Source organism: Macrosteles quadrilineatus, unplaced genomic scaffold (assembly GCF_028750875.1).
Source record: "Macrosteles quadrilineatus isolate MER2022 unplaced genomic scaffold, UCM_ALF_1.0 Scaffold_17__1_contigs__length_3442018, whole genome shotgun sequence".
Lineage (NCBI taxonomy): Eukaryota > Metazoa > Arthropoda > Insecta > Hemiptera > Cicadellidae > Macrosteles > Macrosteles quadrilineatus.
Window position 1 is genome coordinate 67,649 of NW_026542610.1, and position 13,685 is coordinate 81,333.

General features: G+C 38.9%; 2 protein-coding genes across 2 annotated transcripts; both read left to right on the plus strand.

The window, feature by feature from the left end:
* Window positions 1-3,862: 3,862 nt before the first annotated feature.
* LOC129005200 (uncharacterized protein K02A2.6-like) lies at window positions 3,863-5,041 on the plus strand. Its single transcript, XM_054434033.1, has one exon. The coding sequence runs from the start codon at window positions 3,863-3,865 to the stop codon at window positions 5,039-5,041; it is 1,179 nt and encodes a 392-aa protein (XP_054290008.1).
* Window positions 5,042-10,292: 5,251 nt separating this feature from the next.
* LOC129005201 (uncharacterized protein K02A2.6-like) lies at window positions 10,293-11,471 on the plus strand. Its single transcript, XM_054434034.1, has one exon. It carries the CDS (start codon window positions 10,293-10,295, stop codon window positions 11,469-11,471), a length of 1,179 nt encoding a protein of 392 aa, XP_054290009.1.
* Window positions 11,472-13,685: the final 2,214 nt, after the last annotated feature.

Here is a 13,685-nt window from a genome sequence, read left to right on the forward strand (position 1 = left end):
CTTGAATATCATTTAGTGTAATTCTATACGTAGGTCAGGGCGCAGAATCACAATTCAATATGACTGCATCTCTACTATGTGGGCTTGGTACAAGTCGTTTATTCCCTCAACATCTACATTACGATTGGTATAGTTTTTCCTAGCAGGTTTGTGCAGTTCTTCCGCTATGCCTTCCATGGTGAAAATTATGTATATTAACACCGGTTACGTATAATATAGCTTAGTTTTGGATAGGGTTTGAGAATAAAACCCTACTGGACTGAGGCTGTTTTAGGACTTAGTCCTCTTCAGCCAGGGAAAGGATAGCAGCAGTAGCAGAGACGTGTAAATAACGAGAGAGTGTGTAACTACGAAGCGCTATTCTGCCACCGCTGCCGGTTGAGGTTGGGTTGAGTGGTATTTGTTTTATTGAGGATAGCTTTACGGTTGGATTGTGGTTTTCGGAAAGGGAGGTTTGGTTTTGGTTGGGTCGGGTTGCGGGTTTACATCGTTGATTTGACCGACGATGCTCTAAATTTGTCCCGGTAAGAATTGTGATTCTGCGCCCTGACCTACGTTCCGTACAGAATATGCTTGGTGGACGCTTCTCTCAAGACTTTAGCAAACGGTGGTTTTGGAAAATTTACAATTAATAGTTGGCCTCCAGAGTCATGCAGAGACAGATGGATGTCCTGTCCCCGGGGCCTGACACCGCAGTCTGCTTCGTGAAGCGCCGGAATAGACGACGTGGCCAACCTCCCGCAGTGATGCTGGATGCAACGCCGATCCCGTGGAGACATACGGTCAAGTACATGGGCGTCACGTTGGACTCGAAGCTTTACTCTCGGCATCATGTAAACAGGAAGGTGTCTGAGGCTACCGGCATTCTCAGACTGATGTGGCCACTCCTCAAGGTGAGAATTCCTCTGCCGCTGAAGACGAAGATCACCGTGTTTCTACTCCTTGTACGCTCATGCATGATGTACGCTTCGGAGGCCTGGTGGGCCCTCGCCAGCAGGACCAAAAGGAGGAGGAGGAGACTGGAAGCCGTCCAGTCGAGGACACTGCGCCGGATCACCGGCAAGCCCTGGTTCGTCCGGAACACCACCATCAGAGCAACGGCTGGGGTTCCAACGCTGGAGGACTTCACCAAGGCGAAATCAGCGAAGCTCTTCCAGAAGGCTGCGGAGTCGGCGTTCGACCACATCAGGGAACTCTACAGCCACAACGACATCGCAGAGGATCGGGGACCTACTTTGAAGATATACTGTGTGCAGCAGAAACCAAAGAGGTGTTGTACAAAATTGTACTTGAAGTTATCAATGTGGCAAGGAAAAACCACATTCAACTGAATAAGGATCAAATTCAATACTTTGTTGAAAAAGTGCGATTTTTAGGACAAGAATTTGATTGTAATGGCGTTAAACATGACTGTGACAGAATCAGAGCTTTTAATGAACTGGAAATACCTAAGAATAAGACAGAACTTCAACGAATTTTAGGCACTGTGAATTACCTTAGGCCTTTTATTCCAAACTTAGCAGAGCAACCAATTTCGTCTATTGTTGTCATTTATACTTCGTTTTAGTGTTCACTCATTAAAAAAACAACAAAAAAAACCTACTTGTAGCCTACTTTCTCCGTCATGGATAGATAACAACTTACAAAACAATTTTCGAATTGTATATAAATGTTTTCATTCTTGAATGTGTATTTGTTTCTGACTCACACACAAAAATACAATATATTAACTATATCGTCTCAAGAAACAAATTATTTCTCCCCACGGCACATGTGATTTACCAAGTGTGCGACTATGCCATGAACGATGTCGCGTTAAGTGTACACCTACAACTACTTCAGTAACACACAAGTTAAGTCTATTAATATATAACACGAACATTATTTTGTTGGGGTTTTTTATTATTTGCTAAAATAAACCAACTAATCTAATAAACAATATCAAATTTTGATATTATGAATTGACACACACTGACAACCGTTGTTCGGAAAACGTCTCGAGTTGTGTCTAAGACGCGGTGGACGTAAGTGGCTGGTGTTGGAACTGACGGATCGCTCAACATGCAGTAGCTGATTTTGTTTAATCCAATGTTTCGCTTAACCTTATTATCGCTCTTTACATTAATCAAAAGTAGCACATTCGGATTACAAACGTTTTTATAACTGCTTACAGTGTTGCGTGGGGGTACTGTCGCAGCGACGACACTATTCAACACGCGATAAAACGTTGTCTATGTCTTGGAATCCACACACTCCGTTACACCAATTAGTAATGTACAGTTTTAAATGAAAACGGAATCTTAATATTTTTATTTTCTTTCGAAAAAAAACCAACTGTTAATTGTAAATTTTCCAAAACAACCGTTTGCTAAAGTCTTGAAAGAAACGTCCACCAAGCATATTCTGTACGGTACGTAGTGTTAGATAGTTAAATCTGTAAGTGATTAATTCATCAGCTGATTTATTATTGTTTGTTAGTAAATATTCTGTTTACATTGATGTGTTTAAGAATTAAATAAAATGGTTCTTGTGTATCATAAATATCTTTTAGTGTAATTCTATATTGTCGACGATGAGTAAACGAACCAAAAGAAGTGATAGTTATTTCAACGAAGAAGAGAAGTATGAAACTAAAGAAGACACATTACAATCAAAGATAGAGAAGTTCAAATGTCAAAGCTATGATGAGTCTAGTAGGTGGGACGATTATGAAGCACATTTTCTATTATTATGCAAGGTAAAAGGATTGAGAGAAGACTCTCAGAGAACAGAGGATGCTCGAAGGGATCTTTTGCTTGCATATGTGGGTCCTGCACCATTAAGAAAAATTTCAAACTTTCTACTGCCTTTGAAAGTACATCAGGCTACATGGGCAGAACTAGGTAATGGTTTCAGGTCAGTATACAAAGCTAGAAAAACTATATTTTCAGCTAGAATGGAGTTTGAAAAATGCATCAGAGAAGATAGCGAAAGCCTTTAAGAATTTGTAATACGTTTGAAAAATGTAGCAGAAATTTGCAAGTATGAGAATAAGTTTGATGAAAGAATAAGAGACAGATTGGCAGGAGGTATACATTTTCCAGAGTTTGAAGTAGAAATTAGACAACGATGGCCTGATGGTGTAAAAGAAAATGGTGACAAGTTAACATCTGAAGATATTTTTGAACTGGCCACTTCAATGGAAAGAGCTCGTCATGAAATATTCAAGAATAACGATAAAGAGTTGGAAGTATCGCAAGTAAGAAGAAACAATAGGGGGTATAAGAGAGAAGTGGAATATAACGGAAAGACAAATCATCCATGTAGTAGATGTGGAACAAAACATGAATTTGGCAAATGCCCAGCCTACCAAAAACAGTGTTTGAATTGCAAAAAAATAGGACATTTTGGAAAGGTATGTCGGCAAAAACGAGTGAATAATTTGCATGAAAAATCAGAAGATAAAGAATCTGAAGCAGACTCTCATGACATGAGGATAAACGATGTTAAAAAGGAAAGAAGACATATTTTTAAAGCACGTATTTATTTAAAGTTAAATAAGGTAGCTACAAACATGGAATTTGACTCAGGAGCTTGGGCCTCAATGATAGGTAAGCCTCTTTGGGAGAAGATTGGTTCACCACGACTTGACAAGACTAATCCAAATTTTGTGGCATATAGGAACAATATTTTAGATATACTTGGTGAATGTTATGTCAATGTTTCAGTAAGTAATGAGACACGTAGATTAAAAGTAGCAGTAGTAAATGGAAATGAGAAACCATTATTTGGTTTACCATGGATATTAGCTTTTAATATGGAACTCCCTCCTGATGTAACTATTAGTAAAGTAAGATGTAAGCAAAATCTAAAACAACAAAAGATGGATGATGTGAGGGTTAAGGAAGTACTAAAAGACTTTGAAGATGTATTCTCTGAAGGACATGGGAAAATCAAGGGTTATAAAGCACAAATTCACGTTCAAGAAGATGCAAACCCCCAACATTTTTCTGCGCGCAGGGTTCCATTTCCCTTGAAAAAACGAATTGAGAGTGAACTTGCAAGACTTGTCAATGAGGATATCATTGAAGAGGTAGATCCTGCTACTACAGCTATTCCATGGGCCACTCCAACAGTCAACGTAGAGAAGGACGATGGTTCAATAAGAATTTGTGGAGATTTTCGAGTCACGTTGAATCCAAATTTGGTCCCAGAAAATGCTATTATTCCAACATTTGAGGAACTAACAAATAAAGTTGCCGGTGGACAAGAGTTTTCCAAGATATACCTACGAGATGCTTACCTACACATGGAGGTTGCAGAAGAACACCGAAAGTATTTAGTAATAGCAACGCATAGTGGTTATTATAGATACAAACGTTTACCTTTTGGGATATCATCCAGCCCAGGTATTTTCCAGAGATATATGGAAAGACTCTTAGCTGGAATACCACAGGTTGGAGTTCTTCTGGATGATATTATCATAACTGGAAAGAATAAGAACGAACATCTAAGAAATTTAAGAGAGGTTTTGAAACGAATGAAAGAATCTGGTATAAAAGTAAAATCTAGCAAATGCAAATTTTTTGAAGAGTCAGTAACTTACTTGGGACATACAATCAACCGAAATGAAATATATCCTACTGAAGAAAAAATAAAAGCCATACGAGAGGCACGGTCAGAGGTCGGAGATGGAATGCTAGCTCTTCAAAATGTTCTTTTTAGCTACCGAAACTCGCCTCAGAAAACAACCGGTAGGGCTCCGGCAGAATTGTTTCTCGGTCGTAGACTACCAACACTTTTTGACAATATGAAACCTAATCTTAGGAAAAAGATGGAAATGAAGCTTTGGAAAGAACAAGGGAGAAACAACAAGAAAGTTCGATCTTTTGAAGAAGGAGAAGATGTGTGGATTAAGAATGAACATGGAAATGGTCGGTCAGCTGGAATGGTGAAAAATAGAAATGAACTGTATTCATATGATGTACTTTGTGGAGGTGTTATAAAAAGAAAGCATGCCAACCAGATGAGACAAAGAATGGGAGCTGTAGAGTCTGCGTAAAAAGAAGGAGGGGAAAAGTGTTAGACAGTTAAATCTGTAAGTGATTAATTCATCAGCTGATTTATTGAGCGGAGCGAGCGAAGCGAGCGTAGCTCTTTGGGATCAACTTCAATGCAACAAATAGAGAAACATCACTCAATAACGGCTGAACGCATTTCAGCCAAACTTAACAAAATTACTTAGACTAATAGTGAGATGGTTTTTAAACAAACAAATTTCAATTAGATAATGCTAATGCAATTTAAAACGAACTTAAAATTTCCAAATTTTAACATTAGACTTATGGGACAAAAGTAGCCATATGACAGTTTTTTGTTTACAAAAAAAAATGTAAACAAGAGTACCTTTACGGTATTTCTGAACTTTCTAGACTTTTCTCTTAAACGTTCTTAAACTATTCCTATGATTTTAATAAACAAGAAAATGCCGTTAAAACATTTTTTTAAGGCGCAAAATTCACTGAAAATCGAGAAAATATACGGAACTACTTTCTCAATGCGCGGAGCATAAACAAGGAGCGGAGGGATACGGACCAGTGACTACTTTCTTTGGAACCTATTTGTGTTGCCAGCTGGTTAAAAACAGCCAATGTTAGAAATCAGGTTTTAATAAGCGATATATCGCACCGCATCGAAATCGATATTTAATCCGATAATACATCACAGGTTATATTATGTTGAATTACATCGACGGTGCAGTAAGTTATTACACTTATTAATGAAACGCAGATTGAACACTGATCTAATCTAGGCATGTGGGGAAGGTAGCAAATAAAGCTGAGTTTAACCATGTTTTATCTATGGTTTAACCGATTGCAGGGGTTGAAATGAAGACCAATGTTTATGTTGCACAGTTGAATTTAAATGTCAAATTTCCCCTCCTGTTGTAATACTTTGATACTCGTTTTTTTAATAGTTACTGTTTTTTTTTTATACTTTAATATAGAGCCTACTTTAACCGATTGTAAGGGTGAAAAATGAAGTCCAATATTTTTGTTGTAGGCTACAGTGCTACAGTTGAATTTGAATGTTAAATTTCCTTTCTCTTTTTTATACTTTAATGCCCTTTTTGGATGTTAATACCAGATTCCAACTACTGTAATATTTTCCTGGTCAAAACTACCATAATGCACTTTTGGAAGAGGTATCTGATCTGAATAACAAGATGTAGTAAAAACAAATCTGAATTATTATAATTTTAATCAATAAAACCAGCATTAGTACATCTATTGACTTTTTTACATTTAGTTACTTATACAAATATCAAATCAAGTTTGTTCCGCTCAACTGGCTTTCACCTCTCTGAAAGCAACCCTAGTTATTGTTTGTTAGTAAATATTCTGTTTACATTGATGTGTTTAAGAATTAAATAAAATGGTTCTTTTGTATCTTGAATATCATTTAGTGTAATTCTATACGTAGGTCAGGGCGCAGAATCACAATTCAATATGACTGCATCTCTACTATGTGGGCTTGGTACAAGTCGTTTATTCCCTCAACATCTACATTACGATTGGTATAGTTTTTCCTAGCAGGTTTGTGCAGTTCTTCCGCTATGCCTTCCATGGTGAAAATTATGTATATTAACACCGGTTACGTATAATATAGCTTAGTTTTGGATAGGGTTTGAGAATAAAACCCTACTGGACTGAGGCTGTTTTAGGACTTAGTCCTCTTCAGCCAGGGAAAGGATAGCAGCAGTAGCAGAGACGTGTAAATAACGAGAGAGTGTGTAACTACGAAGCGCTATTCTGCCACCGCTGCCGGTTGAGGTTGGGTTGAGTGGTATTTGTTTTATTGAGGATAGCTTTACGGTTGGATTGTGGTTTTCGGAAAGGGAGGTTTGGTTTTGGTTGGGTCGGGTTGCGGGTTTACATCGTTGATTTGACCGACGATGCTCTAAATTTGTCCCGGTAAGAATTGTGATTCTGCGCCCTGACCTACGTTCCGTACAGAATATGCTTGGTGGACGCTTCTCTCAAGACTTTAGCAAACGGTGGTTTTGGAAAATTTACAATTAATAGTTGGCCTCCAGAGTCATGCAGAGACAGATGGATGTCCTGTCCCCGGGGCCTGACACCGCAGTCTGCTTCGTGAAGCGCCGGAATAGACGACGTGGCCAACCTCCCGCAGTGATGCTGGATGCAACGCCGATCCCGTGGAGACATACGGTCAAGTACATGGGCGTCACGTTGGACTCGAAGCTTTACTCTCGGCATCATGTAAACAGGAAGGTGTCTGAGGCTACCGGCATTCTCAGACTGATGTGGCCACTCCTCAAGGTGAGAATTCCTCTGCCGCTGAAGACGAAGATCACCGTGTTTCTACTCCTTGTACGCTCCTGCATGATGTACGCTTCGGAGGCCTGGTGGGCCCTCGCCAGCAGGACCAAAAGGAGGAGGAGGAGACTGGAAGCCGTCCAGTCGAGGACACTGCGCCGGATCACCGGCAAGCCCTGGTTCGTCCGGAACACCACCATCAGAGCAACGGCTGGGGTTCCAACGCTGGAGGACTTCACCAAGGCGAAATCAGCGAAGCTCTTCCAGAAGGCTGCGGAGTCGGCGTTCGACCACATCAGGGAACTCTACAGCCACAACGACATCGCAGAGGATCGGGGACCTACTTTGAAGATATACTGTGTGCAGCAGAAACCAAAGAGGTGTTGTACAAAATTGTACTTGAAGTTATCAATGTGGCAAGGAAAAACCACATTCAACTGAATAAGGATCAAATTCAATACTTTGTTGAAAAAGTGCGATTTTTAGGACAAGAATTTGATTGTAATGGCGTTAAACATGACTGTGACAGAATCAGAGCTTTTAATGAACTGGAAATACCTAAGAATAAGACAGAACTTCAACGAATTTTAGGCACTGTGAATTACCTTAGGCCTTTTATTCCAAACTTAGCAGAGCAACCAATTTCGTCTATTGTTGTCATTTATACTTCGTTTTAGTGTTCACTCATTAAAAAAACAACAAAAAAAACCTACTTGTAGCCTACTTTCTCCGTCATGGATAGATAACAACTTACAAAACAATTTTCGAATTGTATATAAATGTTTTCATTCTTGAATGTGTATTTGTTTCTGACTCACACACAAAAATACAATATATTAACTATATCGTCTCAAGAAACAAATTATTTCTCCCCACGGCACATGTGATTTACCAAGTGTGCGACTATGCCATGAACGATGTCGCGTTAAGTGTACACCTACAACTACTTCAGTAACACACAAGTTAAGTCTATTAATATATAACACTAACATTATTTTGTTGGGGTTTTTTATTATTTGCTAAAATAAACCAACTAATCTAATAAACAATATCAAATTTTGATATTATGAATTGACACACACTGACAACCGTTGTTCGGAAAACGTCTCGAGTTGTGTCTAAGACGCGGTGGACATAAGTGGCTGGTGTTGGAACTGACGGATCGCTCAACATGCAGTAGCTGATTTTGTTTAATCCAATGTTTCGCTTAACCTTATTATCGCTCTTTACATTAATCAAAAGTAGCACATTCGGATTACAAACGTTTTTATAACTGCTTACAGTGTTGCGTGGGGGTACTGTCGCAGCGACGACACTATTCAACACGCGATAAAACGTTGTCTATGTCTTGGAATCCACACACTCCGTTACACCAATTAGTAATGTACAGTTTTAAATGAAAACGGAATCTTAATATTTTTATTTTCTTTCGAAAAAAAACCAACTGTTAATTGTAAATTTTCCAAAACAACCGTTTGCTAAAGTCTTGAAAGAAACGTCCACCAAGCATATTCTGTACGGTACGTAGTGTTAGATAGTTAAATCTGTAAGTGATTAATTCATCAGCTGATTTATTATTGTTTGTTAGTAAATATTCTGTTTACATTGATGTGTTTAAGAATTAAATAAAATGGTTCTTGTGTATTATAAATATCTTTTAGTGTAATTCTATATTGGCGACGATGAGTAAACGAACCAAAAGAAGAAATAGTTATTTCAACGAAGAAGATAAGTATGAAACTAAAGAAGACACATTACAATCAAAGATAGAGAAGTTCAAATGTCAAAGCTATGATGAGTCTAGTAGGTGGGACGATTATGAAGCACATTTTCTATTATTATGCAAGGTAAAAGGATTGAGAGAAGACTCTCATAGAGCAGAGGATGCTCGAAGGGATCTTTTGCTTGCATATGTGGGTCCTGCACCATTAAGAAAAATTTCAAACTTTCTACTGCCTTTGAAAGTACATCAGGCTACATGGGCAGAACTAGGTAATGGTTTCAGGTCAGTATACAAAGCTAGAAAAACTATATTTTCAGCTAGAATGGAGTTTGAAAAATGCATCAGAGAAGATAGCGAAAGCCTTTAAGAATTTGTAATACGTTTGAAAAATGTAGCAGAATTTTGCAAGTATGAGAATAAGTTTGATGAAAGAATAAGAGACAGATTGGCAGGAGGTATACATTTTCCAGAGTTTGAAGTAGAAATTAGACAACGATGGCCTGATGGTGTAAAAGAAAATGGTGACAAATAAACATCTGAAGATATTTTTGAACTGGCCACTTCAATGGAAAGAGCTCGTCATGAAATATTCAAGAATAACGATAAAGAGCTGGAAGTATCGCAAGTAAGAAGAAACAATAGGGGGTCTAAGAGAGAAGTGGAATATAACGGAAAGACATATCATCCATGTAGTAGATGTGGAACAAAACATGAATTTGGCAAATGCCCAGCCTACCAAAAACAGTGTTTGAAGTGCAAAAAAAATAGGACATTTTGGAAAGGTATGTCGGCAAAAACGAGTGAATAATTTGCATGAAAAATCAGAAGATAAAGAATCTGAAGCAGACTCTCATGACATGAGGATAAACGATGTTAAAAAGGAAAGAGGACATATTTTTAAAGCACGTATTTATTTAAAGTTAAATAAGGTAGCTACAAACATGGAATTTGACTCAGGAGCTTGGGCCTCAATGATAGGTAAGCCTCTTTGGGAGAAGATTGGTTCACCACGACTTGACAAGACTAATCCAAAATTTGTGGCATATAGGAACAATATTTTAGATATACTTGGTGAATGTTATGTCAATGTTTCAGTAAGTAATGAGACACGTAGATTAAAAGTAGCAGTAGTAAATGGAAATGAGAAACCATTATTTGGTTTACCATGGATATTAGCTTTTAATATGGAACTCCCTCCTGATGTAACTATTAGTAAAGTAAGATGTAAGCAAAATCTAAAACAACAAAAGATGGATGATGTGAGGGTTAAGGAAGTACTAAAAGACTTTGAAGATGTATTCTCTGAAGGACATGGGAAAATCAAGGGTTATAAAGCACAAATTCACGTTCAAGAAGATGCAAACCCCCAACATTTTTCTGCGCGCAGGGTTCCATTTCCCTTGAAAAAACGAATTGAGAGTGAACTTGCAAGACTTGTCAATGAGGATATCATTGAAGAGGTAGATCCTGCTACTACAGCTATTCCATGGGCCACTCCAACAGTCAACGTAGAGAAGGACGATGGTTCAATAAGAATTTGTGGAGATTTTCGAGTCACATTCAATCCAAATTTGGTCCCAGAAAATGCTATTATTCCAACATTTGAGGAACTAACAAATAAAGTGGCCGGTGGACAAGAGTTTTCCAAGATATACCTACGAGATGCTTACCTACACATGGAGGTTGCAGAAGAACACCGAAAGTATTTAGTAATAGCAACGCATAGTGGTTATTATAGATACAAACGTTTACCTTTTGGGATATCATCCAGCCCAGGTATTTTCCAGAGATATATGGAAAGACTCTTAGCTGGAATACCACAGGTTGGAGTTCTTCTGGATGATATTATCATAACTGGAAAGAATAAGAACGAACATCTAAGAAATTTAAGAGAGGTTTTGAAACGAATGAAAGAATCTGGTATAAAAGTAAAATCTAGCAAATGCAAATTTTTTGAAGAGTCAGTAACTTACTTGGGACATACAATCAACCGAAATGAAATATATCCTACTGAAGAAAAAATAAAAGCCATACGAGAGGCACGGTCAGAGGTCGGAGATGGAATGCTAGCTCTTCAAAATGTTCTTTTTAGCTACCGAAACTCGCCTCAGAAAACAACCGGTAGGGCTCCGGCAGAATTGTTTCTCGGTCGTAGACTACCAACACTTTTTGACAATATGAAACCTAATCTTAGGAAAAAGATGGAAATGAAGCTTTGGAAAGAACAAGGGAGAAACAACAAGAAAGTTCGATCTTTTGAAGAAGGAGAAGATGTGTGGATTAAGAATGAACATGGAAATGGTCGGTCAGCTGGAATGGTGAAAAATAGAAATGAACTGTATTCATATGATGTACTTTGTGGAGGTGTTATAAAAAGAAAGCATGCCAACCAGATGAGACAAAGAATGGGAGCTGTAGAGTCTGCGTAAAAAGAAGGAGGGGAAAAGTGTTAGATAGTTAAATCTGTAAGTGATTAATTCATCAGCTGATTTATTATTGTTTGTTAGTAAATATTCTGTTTACATTGATGTGTTTAAGAATTAAATAAAATGGTTCTTTTGTATCTTGAATATCATTTAGTGTAATTCTATACGTAGGTCAGGGCGCAGAATCACAATTCAATATGACTGCATCTCTACTATGTGGGCTTGGTACAAGTCGTTTATTCCCTCAACATCTACATTACGATTGGTATAGTTTTTCCTAGCAGGTTTGTGCAGTTCTTCCGCTATGCCTTCCATGGTGAAAATTATGTATATTAACACCGGTTACGTATAATATAGCTTAGTTTTGGATAGGGTTTGAGAATAAAACCCTACTGGACTGAGGCTGTTTTAGGACTTAGTCCTCTTCAGCCAGGGAAAGGATAGCAGCAGTAGCAGAGACGTGTAAATAACGAGAGAGTGTGTAACTACGAAGCGCTATTCTGCCACCGCTGCCGATTGAGGTTGGGTTGAGTGGTATTTGTTTTATTGAGGATAGCTTTACGGTTGGATTGTGGTTTTCGGAAAGGGAGGTTTGGTTTTGGTTGGGTCGGGTTGCGGGTTTACATCGTTGATTTGACCGACGATGCTCTAAATTTGTCCCGGTAAGAATTGTGATTCTGCGCCCTGACCTACGTTCCGTACAGAATATGCTTGGTGGACGCTTCTCTCAAGACTTTAGCAAACGGTGGTTTTGGAAAATTTACAATTAATAGTTGGCCTCCAGAGTCATGCAGAGACAGATGGATGTCCTGTCCCCGGGGCCTGACACCGCAGTCTGCTTCGTGAAGCGCCGGAATAGACGACGTGGCCAACCTCCCGCAGTGATGCTGGATGCAACGCCGATCCCGTGGAGACATACGGTCAAGTACATGGGCGTCACGTTGGACTCGAAGCTTTACTCTCGGCATCATGTAAACAGGAAGGTGTCTGAGGCTACCGGCATTCTCAGACTGATGTGGCCACTCCTCAAGGTGAGAATTCCTCTGCCGCTGAAGACGAAGATCACCGTGTTTCTACTCCTTGTACGCTCCTGCATGATGTACGCTTCGGAGGCCTGGTGGGCCCTCGCCAGCAGGACCAAAAGGAGGAGGAGGAGACTGGAAGCCGTCCAGTCGAGGACACTGCGCCGGATCACCGGCAAGCCCTGGTTCGTCCGGAACACCACCATCAGAGCAACGGCTGGGGTTCCAACGCTGGAGGACTTCACCAAGGCGAAATCAGCGAAGCTCTTCCAGAAGGCTGCGGAGTCGGCGTTCGACCACATCAGGGAACTCTACAGCCACAACGACATCGCAGAGGATCGGGGACCTACTTTGAAGATATACTGTGTGCAGCAGAAACCAAAGAGGTGTTGTACAAAATTGTACTTGAAGTTATCAATGTGGCAAGGAAAAACCACATTCAACTGAATAAGGATCAAATTCAATACTTTGTTGAAAAAGTGCGATTTTTAGGACAAGAATTTGATTGTAATGGCGTTAAACATGACTGTGACAGAATCAGAGCTTTTAATGAACTGGAAATACCTAAGAATAAGACAGAACTTCAACGAATTTTAGGCACTGTGAATTACCTTAGGCCTTTTATTCCAAACTTAGCAGAGCAACCAATTTCGTCTATTGTTGTCATTTATACTTCGTTTTAGTGTTCACTCATTAAAAAAACAACAAAAAAACCTACTTGTAGCCTACTTTCTCCGTCATGGATAGATAACAACTTACAAAACAATTTTCGAATTGTATATAAATGTTTTCATTCTTGAATGTGTATTTGTTTCTGACTCACACACAAAAATACAATATATTAACTATATCGTCTCAAGAAACAAATTATTTCTCCCCACGGCACATGTGATTTACCAAGTGTGCGACTATGCCATGAACGATGTCGCGTTAAGTGTACACCTACAACTACTTCAGTAACACACAAGTTAAGTCTATTAATATATAACACTAACATTATTTTGTTGGGGTTTTTTATTATTTGCTAAAATAAACCAACTAATCTAATAAACAATATCAAATTTTGATATTATGAATTGACACACACTGACAACCGTTGTTCGGAAAACGTCTCGAGTTGTGTCTAAGACGCGGTGGACATAAGTGGCTGGTGTTGGAACTGACGGATCGCTCAACATGCAGTAGCTGATTTTGT

What these genes read in the sequence shown, in the direction of transcription:
- LOC129005200 (XM_054434033.1), top strand. Translation starts at nt 3,863, where the DNA reads ATGGATGATGTGAGGGTTAAGGAAGTACTAAAAGACTTTGAAGATGTA.
- LOC129005201 (XM_054434034.1), top strand. Translation starts at nt 10,293, where the DNA reads ATGGATGATGTGAGGGTTAAGGAAGTACTAAAAGACTTTGAAGATGTA.